This window comes from Canis aureus, chromosome 6 (assembly GCF_053574225.1).
Source record: "Canis aureus isolate CA01 chromosome 6, VMU_Caureus_v.1.0, whole genome shotgun sequence".
Taxonomy (NCBI): Eukaryota; Metazoa; Chordata; class Mammalia; order Carnivora; family Canidae; genus Canis; species Canis aureus.
The window spans coordinates 43,091,359-43,111,276 of NC_135616.1; the positions used below are offsets into that span (position 1 = coordinate 43,091,359).

The following is a 19,918-nucleotide window of genomic DNA, read 5'->3' on the forward strand; positions in this document are numbered from 1 at the left end:
AATTTCTTTCTTTTCCATACAGCACATCGTAAGAAATACATTAAATCTTTGTAGATTTGAAAGAATTTAAAAAATAGGGTTATATCTGACTTTTCTAAGCTAATTTATCACCAAACAAGGTTTCTGTTTTGAAAAACTCTTACCAAACTTATAGTACACACTAATATAAAAAAATCTCTTATAATAATCTAGTGATAAAACAAATATATTTAGTTATGAAAAAACTTTTGTTGGGCAGCCCAGGTGGCTCAGCGGTTTAGCCCCACCTTCAGCCCAGGGCCTGATCCTGGAGATCCAGGATCAAGTCCCACGTCAGGCTCCTTGCATGGAGCCTGCTTCTCCCTCTGCCTGTGTCTCTGCCTCTCTCTCCCTCTATCTGTCTCTCATGAATAAATTAAAAAATAAAAATCTTTAAAAAAAAGAAAAAAGAAAAAACTTTTGTTAAGACCTTAATTTGATTTCAGGCACTGCTTTAATTGACAGAATAAATAACTTACACCCTAGTTTTTCCTCAGATGAAGTTTTAAAAGTTAAAGCATATTTGTTGGCTATGGTATTAACTTTAAATGTAAGGTTTCCAAAATAATTCTTAAAATATATATGCAATGATAAATACTAGAAAGGAAAGAGCAGAAAACAACCAAGCACACATTTTCGATTTCTATATCCTTAGGAAGTGACATCAACTATTTTGTGTGGCTTTCATCCTACTCTCTAATAACACACCATGGATGCCAGATGAGGGGCTATGTTCAGAAATTCATCCAGGCAATAAATATTTATTGAGAGTCTATTATATGCCGAACCTTGTCTAGATACCAGGACATATTAGTAAGCATAGCAGAAAAAAATCCTTGCCCTCATTTTTTTTTTTTAAGATTTATTTATGATAGACATGGGGGGCGCGCAGAGACACAGGAGGAGGGAGAAGCAGGCTCCATGTCGGGAGCCCGACGTGGGACTCGATCCCGGAACTCCAGGATCGTGCCCTGAGCCAAAGGCAGGCGTCAAACCACTGAGCCACCCAGGGATCCCTGCCCTCATTATATATTACATTTTACTATTAAGTAGTATATACAGTACATTACAATATGAAGTGAAATTTCATGACTCTCCAATGTTCAAAATCCAAATAAAAGCTATAGGTTCACATGCTGTCATAAAGCAATGTGATAAACTTATTTCTTTTGCACATTTAGATATATTCTACAAAGGATGGGGTCAGTCAGTGACATGGTATGTTACAGTCACACTGCACTGATGTCTCTTCTACATAAACTGCCTCTGGGGATGCCTGCCCTCCAAATCTTATACATTCTTCTTCCTTTACTCACTAAATAATGCAGCTTTCCACTCTTCCCATCTGAAAAGTCTGCTTGATTCTCAATTTAATGTGAAGTCCTAATTCACCTTCCTTTCTTGTTGACCAGGAAATTCAATCAACAAAAAAATTGTCTGAACATCTAGTACTTTCAATGTTTTTTTTCCCCATGTCAATTCCTTTATGTGATACCCTCTCACATGGAAACAGAAACTCAACCAGCTTTACATCACTGTGTGTTACAGGACTGAGAAATTATGGGGAAGCATCACATCACATAAGTGTAACATAAAGCCATTAATTAGTTCACTATTTGGTCAGGAATACTGATGTTGTCAGGACAATGAACTCCTTCCTTCTTTCCTTCCTTCCTCCCTCCCTCCCTCCCTTCTCTCTCTCTCTCTCTCTCTCTCTTTCTTTCTTCTTAAAGTAGGCTCCATGTCCACAGTTGAGCCCAATGCAGGGCTTGAACTCACGACCCTGAGATCAAGAGTTGGATGCTCAACTGACTGAGCCACCCAGGCACCCAGGACAATGAATTTCTAATAACTGCATAAAAGAGATCCCTTCATTGAGAAAATAACACTCCACATTTTTTAAAATTAAATCTTCACATTCTTAATGCCCACATTATGGAAAGAAAGTTTAAAAGAAGTTTCTGTAATGGCCGCCACATACTCTGAGTTACTTTTCACATTAATGGAAGCATGCTCAGGTAATGCTTTTAAGAAAATGGGAATAAATCCTGAGAAATCCTGCAGGGCAGGAAGTTTAAGAATCAAACTTGGAAGAAAACAATTAAGTACCAAAACAGTTCATCACTGAATTCCCTTTTAAAACAGGATTAGATCAATCTTTAGTTACTTCATACATTATTTCCTCAACTACTCTAGAAGTGAATCCTACAACATTTGAAGAGGGTATAAAGTATACTATAAAAATAAGTTTGTTTTTTTCCCAATCACAAAAATCTTATTTGTGGAATAGTCCATGACATTGAAAAAACAGTCCCAATTTGTGGCAAAATGAATTCTTCTGTTATTATGAAACCTTTAAACAATGCATATTAAGTATGACAAAATGACTTAGAGACCAATCCAGCGAATGTGTGCATCACCTATGTGGATATACATCCAGCAGTGAGTGCCAGCCAGCGTGCTTCGTGTAAACAATTCTCTGACCTACACATGTGGGTTCTCGGGTAATAACATGTATTCACAAAAGAATAAGCCCTGATTGATGCAAAACACATTCTCATACCCTTTTCAGATCTAAGCTCTTCAGTGTCCTTTATCAGTTGTTCGATTTCTGAGAGGAGCTCCAAGTTCTTCTTCTCTGAATCTTTTAGTTTACTTCAATGAGGGAAAAAAAGGAAAACTGTCATTATTTTTTCTGCTGGTTAGTGAGCCATCCTACAACATGTAGCTGGAGTTTCCTGGTTTAAATGTCAGTCATGTCAAGTTAGGGAAGTACAAGCTACTGCAGGAAAGACACATCCAGAGGGTCGTCTACTCTTGTGTAAACAAACTACTGCAACACAGCCAAGCTTGTTCATTGACAGATCTGTGGCTGCTTTGCACCACAATAGTGCAGTTGAGTAGACACAGATAATATGGCCCCAAAACCCTAAAATATTTAGTATCTGGCCTTTTATAGAAAAAGATGCTGACCCGGAGCTAAATGATTCAATTTTAAAATGTCATAAAATCAAAGGTTAAATTTAGAATTTTGTTAGGCTCTTCCACAGAGAACCATGAAAGTGGAGCATTTTTATGAGTACATCTGTAGTTTCCAGTTTCATTTAGTCTGGTTTATGAGTGGATGCACAAATGCCTGTGTCCCAGGTACGGGAAGGCTGCTAATACTCATTCCAATTACAATACAGAGAATGACATTCAGTAGATCTTTGTGCCAGAATTGAGTCACATTCTCCAGAAAACGTTCCCTTGCATTTTTAATGTCACAACAGCACTTTTAAGCAAAGCATACTTAAATTTATGTCTGGATTATTTATTACAAGAGTTTATAATTTAATGAGGGTGCCAGGTATATGACCTCCAATTGGATTCAAAACATTAATGATTACAGTTTAAGGACTAAAGCTTCACACCATTACAAACTGAATTTATGTGACTATATTTCTTTTCATGATTGAATGCCTTTGGAACTTTGCTATTCCAGTGCCAAATGATTTTTTTATTTACATGGTGATTTGTAACATGAACTTTCTATTGTTCCTCTATATCACCAAGACTTATTCTTGAAGCATGTTCACATCCAATCCAACTAAGATTTTCATTTTGAAAAAAAAAATTTTCATTTTGTCATTTATTTATTCAGAATATAATTTGCTTTACTGTTGTGATGAGGATTGAAGGAATGTATTGATCTGGTAATTGTCTTAGACTATGGAGGACATACTTTTCTCAAAACATAAAAGAACATGAAAAAGCAACTATAAATAGAATATATTATACCATTATGAAATCTATCATCAAGAGAAACTCCATCTGTAAAAGACCTATGGTAGAGGACAGAATTCCCAGATGACTGTCTTTGTTCTGAATATATATGTTGCATTTTTATACTAATATGATATTCTTGAACATGAGAGAATTTTGGATTTAATGGAACAGAATCTGAGAGTCAACTAAAATTTACAAATAAGGGGAAAAATAAACAGTAAAATATTAATTACCACTATTTATTTTACTTTATGGACAAATCAGAGGAAAATGAGGTTGTACTAACACCCCAGCACTGCACACAAGGCCTGAAAGCATTTATTTATTTTCAAATATTCATAATTTTTTTCTGGTCATTACTTAAAAGAAAAGGTCATTACTTAAAAGAAATCCCAGCAGTTACTAAACACGTAACTACTACCCAGATAATTTTGGATCAACTTAGAAAGTATTCTAGTAGACTCTATTATTCAACCTTACCATTCTGTGATGATGTTAGATGCTTTAACTTTATTCAGTTCTTCTTGGATGGCCTGTTTAGCTCTTATTTCTGCATCCAGAGCTGACTGCAACTCCAGTCTAGCTGACATATCCAATTTTGCAAAACGACGCATTTTCCAGGGCATATCCTACAAATAATAGAACTGTTGTTAGCTCCATCCTATTTTTTCTTTAACATTCAAAATTTAGTAATGCAAATAAATTTAGAAGCTAATTACAAGTACTCTCTCTAATAAATGAGTAGAACTGAAACTACTTGTGCAAATGTATAATTTTTCATTAAATTCAGAAATAATTACAGACTCACATATGAGTTTATTTTTCATCATTATTACCAATAATGGCTATCTATATAACTTACAGTTGAACAAAGATGTGTTATGATATCCTAAACTGGCAAAGACTTGGACTAACTGAATTCTCATGAGAAACTTTACAGTTAGCTTAAAGCCTAGACAAACTGATAGAAGTATTCAGACTTATTATAGTGTACTGGAGCTTCCCCACCCAGTAGGATAATTCTCTATGCAAAATGGCAGAGCTTACTGTTGCTCGTGCACCCAAGCTGGAATTCCTCAAAGCTTCCAATTCTTCAGTCATTTTAGAAGCTAAGGCCTGGAGATACCCTCGTGCATCCTTTTCATCACTGACCCTAGAATACATACATAAACAGACAAAAGACAAAAGTAAAACAAACAGGAAAACTGTAGTGAGTTATATATTGTTTTTAAAGCATCACACAAGAAATAAGTGAAATAAATATTTTCTTTCAGAAAATCTACCACAGCACTCCTGCTTATCAACAAATGGGAACAGGTTTACTAAACTCTCTGTTATCTGAATGAAAGCTGGTCACACTTAGGGTCGTTCAAATTACTTATATCTGATAAATTAGTAAAATTGTGCCCTTAAACCAGAGAATTAATACTCTTCTAATCTACATTAAAAACACATACATTTACATAATTTCTAAAAAATATTAAGATTCCCCGTTAATTGAGTTCTGCCATTTTGTCTAATGAAAACAAAATGCATCTTTTAAAACTGGAGTACCCTATATTTAGAAAATTTAAAGTAAAAATACTCTGCTCTGTGAAAATCAAGGTTGTACTGCAATAAAACTCTGTTTTCTAACATGGTCAATAAAATAATCATCAAAAGGAAAAGATTAGAGTCTACTGAAACTCACAACTGTCTTAACACTATCTTACTGATGCAACTGTTATGATTCTAGATAGAAATGTTTTCAAATTATATTCAATAACACACATTCTACATTTAAGAGTTTATCAAAAGAAAGTTTGTGTTTTGTTACATCTTCAAAATAAGGTCAAGAGTAGGATAAGGCCTGCCAGCATATGAAAATCTACAAAAGAAGGTCTATCCTCAAGAAGAATGAAAACAACTGGTATATAGAAAGCTAAGTGTGTGTGTGTGTGTGTGTGTGTATATATATATATATATAAAGGAGTACAAGGAGTACAAATCTGCAGTGCTTAGAAGTGTGTTCTAATGCACCCTGGGGAACACTGTTTGCCTTTGGGAAGGCTGGCTGTTTTAATAAATACAATTCAGGCCACTGAATAGTGATGAGGAAAGGATATTTCAGGTAAACTAGTTAAGTATCTGATGCAGACAGCAGACAGATTGAAATCTCGAATTGGCTTTAAGATCTTCTAGAACTTATAATCCGGAAGAGCCAAATTCACATCTATCAATGTGTCTATCTTAAATAGGCCCTTTAGGAGGGATTTGGTTTTCTTTTCTCTCAGCTGGGAAGGTGTACTGAGGACAAGGGGAAGAATCTAACAATTTAAAAGTGATACAATCATCATAAAAAGTTGCCCAGCCTAATTAGTTACATATTTTTAGGCTCTACATACATGTATGTATCTTTATTGCCTTTTATAAAATATTGTTTATGTAAGCGGGAGGCTGTTTCTTCTAAAATTCTTTAACTTTGGACAACACATATGACTACAACAACCTTCTGATGTAATTCTCTGATCTACAATATAAAGAATAAGTAGAGATGAAGGAAGATTATCTTTTTTTAGAGTAGCAGAAAGACACTTAAGAAAACTGTATTCTCATTTACAGGACCAGGTTAATTGGCCTGTTGCAACCCGTACTGCTTTACTGTCTACCACAGCAATCTCTGCTTATGCACATTCCAGGAACCTAGAAAGTCCCATTTGCTTTATTAACTCTGGAAATCAGTAACTTCTTGTACATGTGTTTCATGTTGTTCAACATTTCAAGTAAAAAAACTCTCTTGTAATTTTGTTTTTATTTGCATGTTGAGTATGTTCACATTCTCTGACTCATGTGGTTTCCCTCTAAGTCTCAATTGTTTATTAAAGCTATGTCTATTTTCTTGGCTACAGAAAATTAATGAAGGGAAGGGTTAAAAAAAAAAAAAAAAACCAAAAACCAAAACACTCAGTCAGTTACAAAGTCTAAGTTCTACTGAGCCCTGGTCTCCTACACTTCCTTTTCAGAATCATTGCTATTTGTTTCCAACCTTCAGCCTACTTCCCCTCAGCTCAACACCATCTTGCCCTTCCTTCTACTAGGCTATCTGGATAAGATGACTCATGCTCATTCTCTTAACTTTTTTTTTTTTTTTTAAAGTTTTAGAGGAAGTCCCTCATCTTCTCTTTAGCCAAGTCATTTAAATGTATTCCTCGTCCCACATTTACCTTCTCTGAAAACTGCTTCTGTTTTCAATTTCATCATTTTTTTGGCTGCTGTAAACATATACGGACTTTTTCTAATCCAGAAAGGTTCCTGTCCCAATCCCACTCCCTGTCATTGCGATACAACCTGTATCTAATTATGCTTGTATTTAACTCCTCACTAACTCAGAATACTTTCTGAAGTCTGATTTACACAACTGTTCTGCTGAAACCATAGTTTATTCAAGTAACTACTCAACTACAAAAGGCCAATTTTGATCGATTTTGTTCTGCCATAGCTAGTCCTCTCCTCCCAATCTCTTTCAAATAATGCAGAAATACTTATTACTTCTGACTATTATGTGGGGCATCCTCAGGAAAGAGAAGATTTAGAAGATACAGTTCTTAAAACGTCAAGGACATAAAATATACATAGTAGCGTCACTTAAGGACTTGATTATTGAGTCAAACAGACTTTGGTTCAAATCCTAACTCACTGCTCACCAGCTCCAGGACTTGGGCTAAGTCATTTAACCCTTCTTGCTCTCTGCTATCTCACCTACAAAATGGAGATAATAATTCTACCTCATAGGACTGCTGTGTTAACTAAAAGAGAATCTTGTACAAGTAGATTTTCAGCCCAATGCCTGGAATGTACTGTAATCAGTATAACCTATGACTATCCACAAATGAAGATTAATGAATGAGGAATAGTTCAAATAATAAGAGGGAATTTAAGTAAAGGGAAATAAAAGTGTTATTATTGAGACCCTTTTCTGATTGTGAAAACACTTTCCTGCTGCCCTCACTAAATTATCCTTTCTTCTGAGCTCTTTAAAAAGAACTCAACAACTTCAATGGCTTTACTGACTAGGACTTAAATCCCCAAATTTACATGCTCCACCCTAACCTTTCTGTACCCTTTTCAAAAGTGTACTGGAACTCTGTACCCAGATGTCTCAGGATGAGTTCAGACATACCAGTAAGCAAAATAACACAAACAAAATCGATTTTATCTTCCCCAAAGTTGGTTCCTTCTGACTTTCCTACTTATATAATATCATTTTCTTAATCTAATTCAGAAATACTAATTCTCCCTCAATTCTTGCCCTTCCTTCATAATTAAGTCCTATAGCTTCTTCTCTTACATTTTCTCCACCATTTGTTCAGTTTTCCCCAAATTTCCCTCCATTTCACCCTGAGCACCATTGTAAAGAATTGTTTTCCTTTTTTTTTTTTTTTTTTTTTAAGATTTTATTTATTTATTCATGAGAGACACAGAGGCAGAGACGCAGGCAGAGAGAGAAGCAGGCTCCTCACAGGGAGCCCGATGTGGGATTTGATCCCTGGACTGGGATCATGCCCTGAGCCAAAGGCAGACGCTCAACCATTGAGCCACCCAGGTATCCCAAGAATTGTTTTCCTAATGCATCATCTAATCAATACCTTTATCCTTGCAAAAACCCTCTCTTTCTTATACATAAAGCTAAAATTCTTACCCAATATTCATGTACCTTCACTAGTCTTAATTCCTATTGTTTTATATGAAATCTCCAATTCACTCAATGTACATATAGGACCCTTTACTAACCTCAGGGTTTTCAGAAAATGCATTACAGGTTCAAATGATTACCCCCCATTCTCTCAAGCACCCAGTCTAAGGTAACTCTATAATACTATAGGAAAATCAGTATTGTATAATGCATAAGGCAACTTAAAGTCTTCTAACTGATCTCCAGATATGGTCACATTAGTTTTTAAACTTTTCAGTGGTATGTTATAAGCTACTTGAAGGCAAAACTATATTTTATAGGCCATTGTACCTTCTATTATACCAGAAAAGTGCATTATATGAGAGGAGACGCATTTAAAAAAATCAGTCTCTGGACTAGCTTATGAGTCTGACCTTTCTTTGTCATCTCATTTCAAAGAAAAAGTGAAGTATTCTGATGAGCCAATGGTGAGAAGAAAGGCCCCTACTCTAGCACAGTGAGGAGCAACAAGGTCTCACTTCCCTAAAAGTTATTCTTTCATATGAAAGGGATAGGAAAAGGCAAAGGGGGCCAAGTAAGATGTTAGAAATGTATCCAAATGAGGTCTTATATACATAGGAAAAGGCAAAGGGGGCCAAGTAAGATGTTAGAAATGCATCCAAATGAGGTCTTACATACAATAGTGCTTGTTCTGTTTTAAAGCTGTTTTTTGTCCAATGGAAACATTTAAAATACTGTGTATCACAAGTTCCTAAAACCTTGTCTTGGCATCATTTCATTTTTTAAAGTTTTAACTTAAATTTCAGTTCATAAACATACAGTGTAATATTAGTTTCAGGTGTGCAATATAGTAATTCAACACTTGCATATGACACTCTGTGCTCATCCAGGTAAGTGCAGCCCATAATCCCTATCACTTATTTCACCCATCCCCCCCTCCCACCTTCCCTCTGGGTAACCAGCAGTGTGTTCTCTATAGGTAAGAGTCTGTTTCTGGATTTGTCTCTTTTCCCTTAGCTTGTTTTGTTTCTTAAATTCCACATATGAGTGAAATCATATGGTATAGGTCTCTCTCTTACTGACTTATTTTGCTTAGCATAATACACTCTAGCTCCATCCATACTGTTGCAAACGGCAAGATCTCATTCTATCTTATGGCTGTGTAATATTCCTCTGTGTGTGTGTATACACAGATACTTGGGCTGTTTCCAAAATTTGGCTATTACAGATAATGCTGCTATAAACATAGAGGTGCATGTATCCCTTTGAATTAGTATTTTTATACCCTTTAGGTAGATACCTAGTAGTGTGATTGCTGGGTCACAAGATAGTTTTATTTTTAACTTTTTGAGGGACCTCAATATTGTTTTCCACAGTTGCTGGGCCTGTTTGCATTCCCATCAGTAGTCCATGAGGGTTGCTTTCTTTTCCACATACTTGCCAATTTGTTGCTTCCTGTGTTTTTGATTTTAGCCATTCTGACAGGTGTGAAGTGGTATCTCATTATAGCTTTGATTTGTATTTCCTTGATGATCAGTGATGTTGAGCATCTTTTCATATCCTGTGGTGCTCTGGGTGCTCTTCCTTCAGGCCAGTTACCTGCAGAGGCTGTCCTTTCCTGCTATGGGCAGTGTTTGATCTCTGGCCAGAATGTGGTAAGTTTTCACGGGGTTGGGTGGTTTGTTTTGGTCTGCTTGTGAAATGAAACTAGTCACCATATCCTCTGGAACTGAGGCACTGCAGAACTCTCTGGTCAGGAGATGTGGTATGGACAAGGGTTTGTGCTAGTCTTCAAGGGGGGAGGGACCACCACACTACAGCTAAGCTAAGTGTGACTAGAAAGAATGGTTCCATTAGAGCACCTAGGGGTGGGGCTTGGTGGAACCAAGTTAGGCAGCCAGTATTTTCCCACAGGTGGCTCTGTGTTTATGCTGAGGGGCAGGGGTGGGACATGGTGCTGGCCAGCTCCTTTTATTCTCAAGAGAATTCTCTCCATGAATGCTGTCTCTCTGGGCTGCACTACAAGAAGAGAAAAAACCAGTGTCTGTCCACCCCGCTCCCCCCAACTCCGACCCCAGGCTGTTTGCCTGCCTTCTTTCCAAGAGAAGTGCAGTACCCTCTAGGCTCTATCCAGCCAAGCCTGCTGACCTTTAAAACTCCAGTCTTCAAACCCTGCTGGCTCCAAGAACTCACGAAATTTAGCCCCTCTTATTTTCCAAGCCAGCAGCCAGGGTTTGTTTCTTTCCTAAACCACGTCTCCACACTTCCTACCTTTTTCAATGTGGCTTCTTCTCTGCCTTTAATTGTGGTGTTTGTTTTGTCAGTCTTCAGTGTGATTTCTGGGGTATTTATTATAATTTGACAGTTATCTAGTTGTATTCATGGGATGAGGTAAGCCTAGGGCCCTCCTACTCCACAATCATCTTCCTGTCTCTGGCATCACTTCATTTTTTAATATACTAAGACTAAAAAACTGGGAATACCCTGAGACTCTTGACCTTCTTTTTTTTTCTTTTTATATATTTTTTCATGAGAGAGAGAGAGAGACATAAGCAGAGGAAGCAGCAGGCTCCCTGTGGGGTGCCTGATGTGGGACTCTAATCATAGGACCCTAGGATCATGCCCTGAGCCGAAGGCTGACACTCAACCACTGAATCAACCAGGTGTCCTGACTCTTGACCTTTTTAAGCATGGACAGAACGTCTCAGATTTAACATTCCAGTAGGTGAGAACTCTGAGAACAATACCCTATTAAGTATTTAATAATTAGTTATGTAATATATTAGCCCATTTCTTTTTGTTTTTTTCCCCCCAGAATTATCTATTTATTTATTTAGAGAGAGCATGAGCAAGGGGAGAGGCAGAAGGAAAGGGAGAAAATCTCAAGCAGACTCCGTGCTGAGTATGCAGAGCCCAACATCAGGCTGAATCTCATGACATGAGACCATGACCTGAGCCAAAACCAAGAGTTGGACGCTTAACTGACTGACTGAGACATCCAGGTGCCCTAATATATTAGCCCATTTCTAAATAACAGCTTTTATGCAAACTGACTTGCTTACATTCCTGGTTTCTTCTGCACATTGCACTTGAATGTGAAAAGCCTAAAATGAGTGTTTTGTAGTATCATGTAAAAACTTTCGCCTTGGGATGCCTGGGTGGTTCAGATGGTTAAGTGTCTGCCTTCAGCTCAGGTTATGATCTCTGGGTCCTGGGATTGAGCCCCTAGGGCTCGGGGGGAGCCTACTTCTCCCTCTGCCTCTGCCTCTCCCCCTGGCTCCTGCTCTCTGTCTCGATTGAATAAATAAAATCTTTAAAAAAAAACAAAACAAAACAGGGACACCTGGGTGGCTTAGCGGTTTAGCACCTGTGTTCAGCCCAGGGTGTGATCCTGGAGTCCCGGGATCGAGTCCCATGTTGGGCTCCCTGCATGGAGCCTGCTTCTCTCTCTCTGCCTGTGTCTCTGCCTCTCTGTGTCTCTCATGAATAAATAAAATTAAAAAAAAAAAAAACCCTTTCATCTTCATCCTTTCTACTAACCCTTTCCAGAAAGTCTACATTAAAAGCTTCTTTCTTTTACTAGAACCACTTCCCATTCCATCTGAACCCATCATGCCTGTTGCTGGAAAAAAATCAATGGTCTAGGAACTCAGGATCTGGCCACATCATCTTTTTCTTCTGTAAAAAGTCATTTTCAGCAATAGCTTAATTATACATTTGATTACATAATAATGGAGCTATAAATGAAGAGTTATAATTTTTGGTATTATAATCTTGGATAAAGATTAGAATGATTTTGCTTCAGAAATGAGCAAATGTCCTTGTCATCAAGGACATAAATTTAACATTAATGAACTATTAACTGTATTATAGTGTTTGGAACACAACCAAATTTCCACAATTTGGGCATTTTCATTTAGATATGCACTGTATAGTCACATTCATGAGCCACAGATGACTGAACATAGGAGTTCTATAGTTAAGTCTATATCAAAATACTTGAGTTATTTGGGTAAGATCACTTAAAAAGGCAGTGTTTATCCACCTCTGATTTTATTTAAGATGGAGGGTATTAATTTGCAATAAGTAGGAAAATAGAAAAATTGCTTAAGGAACCAAAGTAAGAGTACAAGAAACTAAAATTCCTACTAAATGCTTGGTCTATAGATACACAAAGAAACAGTTTTCATATAAATTAAACCTCTATGATGTGCCAAAAAGAATAAAAAAGTTGAAAAGTAAATATTAAAATTCAGAAAATAGGTTTTCCTTAGAAGATAAAGTCCCTGCTGAATTCAACTTTTTTCATGTTTTATAAAAATAAGCATTTTTATAAATGCCAGAATCATTTTATGAAATAGTTAATGTGGAAAGTTATGGAAGTAATTCATTCTACACTGAATCCTGAGACCTTAAAGAATAGTTAATAAAATGAAACTATAATCATTTAAGGTTTTTATGATGACATGTATACAACAATCTGCTGTAATTATGAAAGAAGATGATAGGACTATTATGTTAATAGTCTTCTGGAATTCATGCCAATCTGGCCATATGTCCAAAATCACCCATAAAAACACATTTAAAAAGAGTACTCACCACTGAATTATTTCTGTGATTTGGGCTTCCCAATGTGCAACTGATTCTTTCTTGTCTGCTAGGTCTTTCACCTCTTCTTCTAACTGCTGGTTGCGCATACTTACATTTTCATACAAAGTGGTGAGCTGAAAAGCAGTTTTAAAGACACATGTGACTTTTAGGAACAGGAATACAAGGTATGCAAATACCTCTTGTTAAATCTGATAGCTCTCCATATTCCACTAAAAAATGCTTGCTTCCTGATTTCATATTATATGAAATCTGGTGACTGCATTTGGAAACATCAAATATTCTGAATTCTCCTCTGCCCTTGCTTTTCCTTTACCCCCTACACCGAATTACTTCCATTTATGAACACTCTTCAGCTGTCTGAAAATTTCCCATGTTCTACTGGTAACAACATCTTTCTTTTTTTTCTTGGTCTGTAAATGTCTCCATGTCATCCTCTTTTTAAAAAAATCTTACAAAGAATTTCCAGCATATACAAAAGTGGACAGTATAAATTAATTCCCATGAGCCCACAGCCAACGTCAATATTGAATTATCACCTCAATGACAGTCATTTCACTTGCATTCTGTCTTCTTACCCCTTCCTCCTGAATTATTCTGAAGTGAATACCAGACATCTATAACTTTACCTATATGTATTTCTGTGTATGTGTCTAGCAAATAAGGATCTTTAAAAATATAACAATATAATCACACTTAAAGAAATTTAATGAGTTTCCTTATATCATCACAAAAGTAGTAATTGATCAAATTCCCAGTTATCTCAGAACATCAAAAAACTAAACAGTTTACGAAATTGAATCATGATATCAACAAGAAACTGCAGCTTAATGGTTCCTATATCTTTTAAGTCTCTTTTATTTTTAAGCTTTTAGTCCATTTGGGTCCCTATACTAGAATATCAGAGATTGGACACAAAACATTTATTTCTCACAGGCTGGAGGCTAGAGTCCAAGATTGAGGTGCCAGCACACTCAGTGTCTAGTGAAGTCTGCTCCTGGTTCACCGATGGCTGTTTTCTGGCTGTGTCCTCACAAGGTAGAAGGCATGAGGGGGCTCTTCAGGGTCACTTTCATAAGGATAATACTCCCACCATGAAGGCTCCACCTCACGACCTAATCACTTCCCAAAGGCAGCACCTCCTTACACAATCACATTGGGGGCGAGGTTTCAACACGTGAATTTTGAAGGGACACAAACATTCTGTCCATAGCAATTCTGCTCCAGCACTTTTTTCTTATATTTTATTTGTTGAAGAAAATAGACTGTCCAGTAGTCTGCTATAGTCTCAATTTCTGCTTTCATTTTTGAAAGACATTTTTTTTTTTTTTTTTTTTAATGATAGTCACACAGAGAAAGAGAGACAGAGAGAGGCAGAGACACAGGTAGAGGGAGAAGCAGGCTCCATGCACCGGGAGCCCGACGTGGGACTCGATCCCGGGTCTCCAGGATCACGCCCTGGGCCAAAGGCAGGCGCTAAACCGCTGCGCCACCCAGGGATCCTTGAAAGACATTTTTTGCCATATATAACACTCCAGGTTGGCAATTCTTACCCTTCAGCACTTTGCAAATGTCATTCCTTTTTATTCCCTGTTTTGATTCCTTTATGGATTTCATTTTTTTTTTTTTTTTTCCTGGTGGGAAGTCAACTTTCAGTTTGACTTTTGCTCATTTGAATATAATGTGACTTTTTTCACTAGCTGCTTTTAGGATTTTCTTTGGCTGCTGGTTTTTAGCAGTTTTTCTGTGATGCCTCTAAGAAAGGATTTAATTTCTATTTATCACCTTTCTTGAATTTGGCATTTCTTGAATTTGTACCTAAATGCTTCTCATAGGTTTTGGAAAATTATGGGCCATTAATTCTTCAAATACTGCTCTGGCATAGTCTTTCTGTCCTTTCCATCTGGGAGAACAAATATTTGTACATCAGATCTTTTTGTCATTTTGGTAGTAATTTGTCACACCCTTGGTCTTTGCCCTCTTTTAAGTATTTCCATCCTTTTTAATCTCTACCCATACTTTAGTCTGAAAATTTTTTACTTGTTCACTCTTTACTTCAGCTATTTTCAATCTGCTGTTAAAATCTTCCATTGAGTATTTTGGCTATTTTAGATTTTACTTCTACAAGTTCCATTTGACTCTTTTGCATATATTCTAGTTATATGCTGAAATTCTTCATGTCTTCCATTTACAATCATACAGTTATTTTAAAATTTAATATATGGAAATTCTGATGGGAATCCCTGTGGGCTTGCTTATACAGACTGTCTAGCTTTCTTTCAATTTTCTTTCTTTTGTTTTTGTTATTATATTTTTACTCTTGGTTTTCGCTGATTTAGTTTTATCTCCTGGTATGCATGGTAATTGTTTAATGTATACCACATATTTGTATAAAAATTTTAGACGTAATCTGAGGCTCTGTAGAGTATCTTCCTCCAGGAAGTATTTACCTTTACTTCTGGCAGGCATTTGGACTCAAGAGAGGTCAGGTACTGAGTTACTTGGAGGCTATGTATCAGTCAGTGAGAGGTTTCATCTCTTTCTGGTTCACTCTTATTCCTAAAATGTAGCCTTTCAATGAGTCCAACTGAGAGCTTGTATTCATCTCTCTAAACTTGTGAGACTGTGGATTACTGTGCTCAGCTTCCTGGATACTCAGCTACTGCTTTCATATCAGCAAGTGCCTCAGGAAGAAAAGCAACACTGAATGCAGAGCTCATCTCTTTGCACTCCTCTATAGGATCTTGGTCAGTGATGATGGCTGCCTTTTTATCTCTCCAATGCTTTCCTGCATATAAATGCTGTAGGAAATAGTCTTAGCATATTAAGATAGTTTTTACAAAAATCTAGCTCTTGGTGAGGTGGTGGGTATGATGTAAGCTAATCTGTCACAGAAGCAAAAGTTTCTGCTTTAGTAAGTTTTAAAAAACTAATAAAATATTTGCATTCAGTTTTTATCTCACAGTTATGGTTTTTCTGATAAAAGTTTTTTTAAAACTTATAAAATATTTGCATTCAATTTTTATCTCACGGTTATGGTTTTTCTCACAGTTAATCTGCATTAGTTATTGCTATTCCTTTCTTGATTTTTGGGATGTTTTAAGAGATACTGTGTTCATTTCTTTTTGAGTACTCAACCTGAAGGAGGTGATTTTTTCCTAGAAGAGCTATTTACAGGTTTGTGGGGATGAGGGGTCAGGTGATGGTTAATTTTCGGTGTTAACCTGACTAGGCCTCAGGCTACTAACACATGTGACCAAACATTACTGAGTGAAGGTGTCTTTGGATAAGATCAACATCTGAATCAGGAGACTGAGTAAAGCAGATTGCCCTCCCTAAGACAGTGGGCCCATCCAATCATCTAAAGGCCTGCAGAACAAAACGGCTGACCCTAGTAAGATGAATAGTAGGGAGCTTCTCCTCCCTAAATGAATGTCCCTTCAAGCTGGAACATTGGTTTTTCCTGCTTTGGGACTGTTATTGAAACAGCAGCTCTTCCTGGGTCTAAAGTCCTCTGGATTTGGACTAAGACCACATAGGCTGTCCTGGGTCTCCAGACTGCAAACTATTGATCTTAGGACATGTAGCCTCCATCATCAGATGAGCAAATTCCTTACAATAAATGTCTTTATATATATGTGTTTGTGAGTTTGTATGTGTGGGTGTATGTATACATGCATATGTGTCTATGGTTCAGTTTCTAATACAGGCCAAATTCATGTTCTACGTGAGGGGTCTGCAAACTTTCCAATGAAGAATTAGATGTACATAGTTTTGGCTTTGTGGGCCATGCATGATCTCTATCACATCTTGTCCTTCTTAGAAAAACTGACTTAAAAGTGTAAAAATTCTTAGTTCGTGGGGCATATAAAGAAACAGTCTGAGAGCTGGATCTGGCTAAAGGTCATCGTGTGTCAACTTCTCCATCAAAACAGATGGAGGAATCTTCCTCATGAGCCAGGGTTTTCTCATGTATTTTTGGCCTGTACTTCTGTGAGAGATAGACAGTCTTGGCACAAGTCCCAATGCAGTTTTATTTCTTCCCCTCTACCAAAGGAGCACAGCTGTAATTCTGTTTAGCTTTATCTCCAACCTCACTGTCTTCCCAGAAGGCAATGGGGTCCAGAGAAGCTATCACTGCCAACATACACCCTTATCTGCTTATTGAGAATACGGGATTTAAGTTCTATATCTCAAGGTACGCCATATACCTCTGAAATAGTACTTTACCAGCTGTTTTCTTTTTATAGATTTCCTGAGTTATAATTTATATAGAATAAAATTCATCCATTACAAGTGTATGATTCAATGATTTTTAATAAATTTAAACAGCTGTACAACAATCACCACAATCTGGTTTTGGTATACTTCCAATAGGAGAAATTTTTCCACTGCTGGTTTGCAGTCAATTCTGACTCCCAACCTGAGTTCAGGCATTGCTGATTTGCTTTCTATTTCTTTAGTTTTGCTTTTCTAAGAAATTTAATACCAATGAAGTCACAACATGTAGTTTTTTTCTTTCCCTCATCACACTATGAGGCTCAATCACAGTATTGCATCAATCAGAAATTCACTCTTTTTTACAGCTGAGTAATATTCTATTCTATGGATAATAGTAAACTTTAGTTGCTCTTTCACTAGCTAATGGGCATTGGTACTGTTTCCAGTTCTTTGCTCTTGTGAACAATGATGCTATGAACATTCATATACAAGTCTTTAAAAGGACTAGGTTTTCAGTTCTCTTATATAAATATCTGTAAGAATTTCTGGGTCATGTGGTAAATGTATGCTTAACTTTTTGAGAGCTTTTGAAACTATTTTCTGAAGTGGCTATACCACCACCTGACACTTCCACAAGTAGTATAGGAGTTCTATACTACTTCTGATTCCTCCATATCCTTGCCGATAGTTGGTATGGTCACTCTTATTGATTCTACTCATTCTTGAGAGTATACAGCAATATATGGCTTTAACTCACATTTTTCTAACGATAACTAAACATCTTTTCACATGTTGGTCATTCACAGATCTTTCATGAAGTAACTACTCAAATTTCTCATTTTTTTCACTGAGTTGTTTTCATTTCTTATAATTGAGTTTTAAGTTCTTTCTATATTTTGAGTATGTTTCTTATCAGGTCAATAATTTGCAAATGTTTCTCCTTCATCTGTGTATATCTTTTAGTTTTTTTAATGTTATCTTTAAACCGTGATGAAGTACAGTTTATCGTTATGTTTCTCTCATGGGTTGTATAATTTCTATCTATGAATCTTTAACCCTAAATCATGAAGATTTTTCTCCTATGCTTATCTCTCATGTTTCATTTTATGATCCACTGAGTTAATGTTCTTATATGGCATAAAAATTTAAGATAACTTTTTTGCACATGGATATCCAAATGTTCCAGCACCATTTGTTAAAAAGATTATCTTTTTTCCAGTGAACTGCCTTGGCACTTCTTCTTCTTCTTTTTTTTTTTTTAATTTATTTGTTCATGAGAGACAGAGAGAGGCAGAGACATAGGCAGAGGGAGAAGCAGGCTTCCTTCAGGGAGCCCGACGTGGGACTCGATCCCCATCCCAGGACCCTGGGATCACGACCTGAGCCAAAGGCAGATGCTCAACCACTGGGCCACCCAGATGCCTCTGCCTTGGGATTTCTGCTGAAAATTCAACTGGCCATTAATATGAGGGCTTATTTTTAGATCATTACTCTATGGTTCCATGATGCCAATACTACTAGTAAGTTTCAAAATACTGTCAGGTAAATCCTCTAATTTTTGTTGCACAAGGCTATTATATAGGTCTTTTGTATCCCCAAATAAATTTAAGGATAAACTTCTCTATTCCAACAAAAAGCCTACCAGGATTTTGACAGGGATTTCCCTGAGTTTATACACTGTAGGAGAACTGAGCTCCTATAACAATTCCTACTCTTTTGACTCATTAACAGGGTACATCTCTCTCTCTGTTTAGATATTCCTTCATTTATCTCAGCAATGTTTTGTAGTGGTCTTCCTCTGGTTAATCCCCAGAGCTCCTAAATAGTTGTTTCTGACAACTGTGTCCACTTTGAAGTGTTCTTTTCTAGAGAAGATTCATTAATCTCTTCATTTTAGCATAAACAGAAGTCTACCAATTTTTTTGTAGATGCAATATCTTTGCTAATTCCTACAACACATTATTTTTTATTATCTTTTGACAGTCCTTTTTGACAGCCCTTCTAACTAATTTGTGAGTGAGATCAGCTAGACATTTTCAGGAAGGAGAGGAAATGCAGATTTTGCATAGCCATGTTACAATAGTTAGAAATAGTTTTAAGTAGATTTGTTTGGTGTTAGTCAAAGAAATGCTAATCTTTTCATTATTATTGAAAAAGAGCATGGACTCTGGAGCCAGACTGCCTGTTGTCAAATTCTATATGGCAACTTCCTGGTTCTCTGATTAGGAAAGAAGCCTCATCCTCCTCTGCCTTGGTCTCCTCACCTATATAATGGTTAGAGTAACAGGGTACACCTCACAGAGTTTTTGTGAGGATTAAATGATTTACACAAAGTAACTCAGAAGAGGACTTGCACTTAACAAATTCTACCTAAGTATTAGTTCATTTTGCTTGTTTGGGAATGAGACGGTTTCACTATTTGTAACTTGACATATCTAGCTTATAGTAATGAATAGTACAGTATAATAGAGAATATGGAAACATGCTAATGACATTTTAAATGAAAGGCATATTAGAAAATAGAATGCAAGTATAACTGCACCTATGTAATAATACATATACAAACAAAACCTGGAAAGGAACATATAAAACTAAATAATAGTTGTTTTGTAAAAAAAAAAAAAAAAAAAA

The 19,918-nt window shown here is 36.6% G+C and overlaps 1 protein-coding gene across 22 annotated transcripts in view; it reads right to left on the reverse strand.

The window, feature by feature from the left end:
* Positions 1 to 19,918, reverse strand: part of CDC42BPA (CDC42 binding protein kinase alpha) — a 309,696-nt gene that overhangs the window by 65,976 nt on the left and 223,802 nt on the right. For all 22 annotated transcript variants that reach the window (XR_013381712.1, XM_077901337.1, XM_077901329.1 and 19 more), the window contains 4 exons: positions 13,058 to 13,182; positions 4,834 to 4,939; positions 4,267 to 4,415; positions 2,582 to 2,673 (listed from right to left, as the gene is read on the reverse strand). Coding sequence is in view for 21 of the 22 variants with exons in the window: in XM_077901337.1 (XP_077757463.1) it covers positions 2,582 to 2,673; positions 4,267 to 4,415; positions 4,834 to 4,939; positions 13,058 to 13,182 (472 nt within the window). In the remaining variant the exon portion in view is untranslated. The remainder of the gene's footprint in view (positions 1 to 2,581; positions 2,674 to 4,266; positions 4,416 to 4,833; positions 4,940 to 13,057; positions 13,183 to 19,918) is intronic.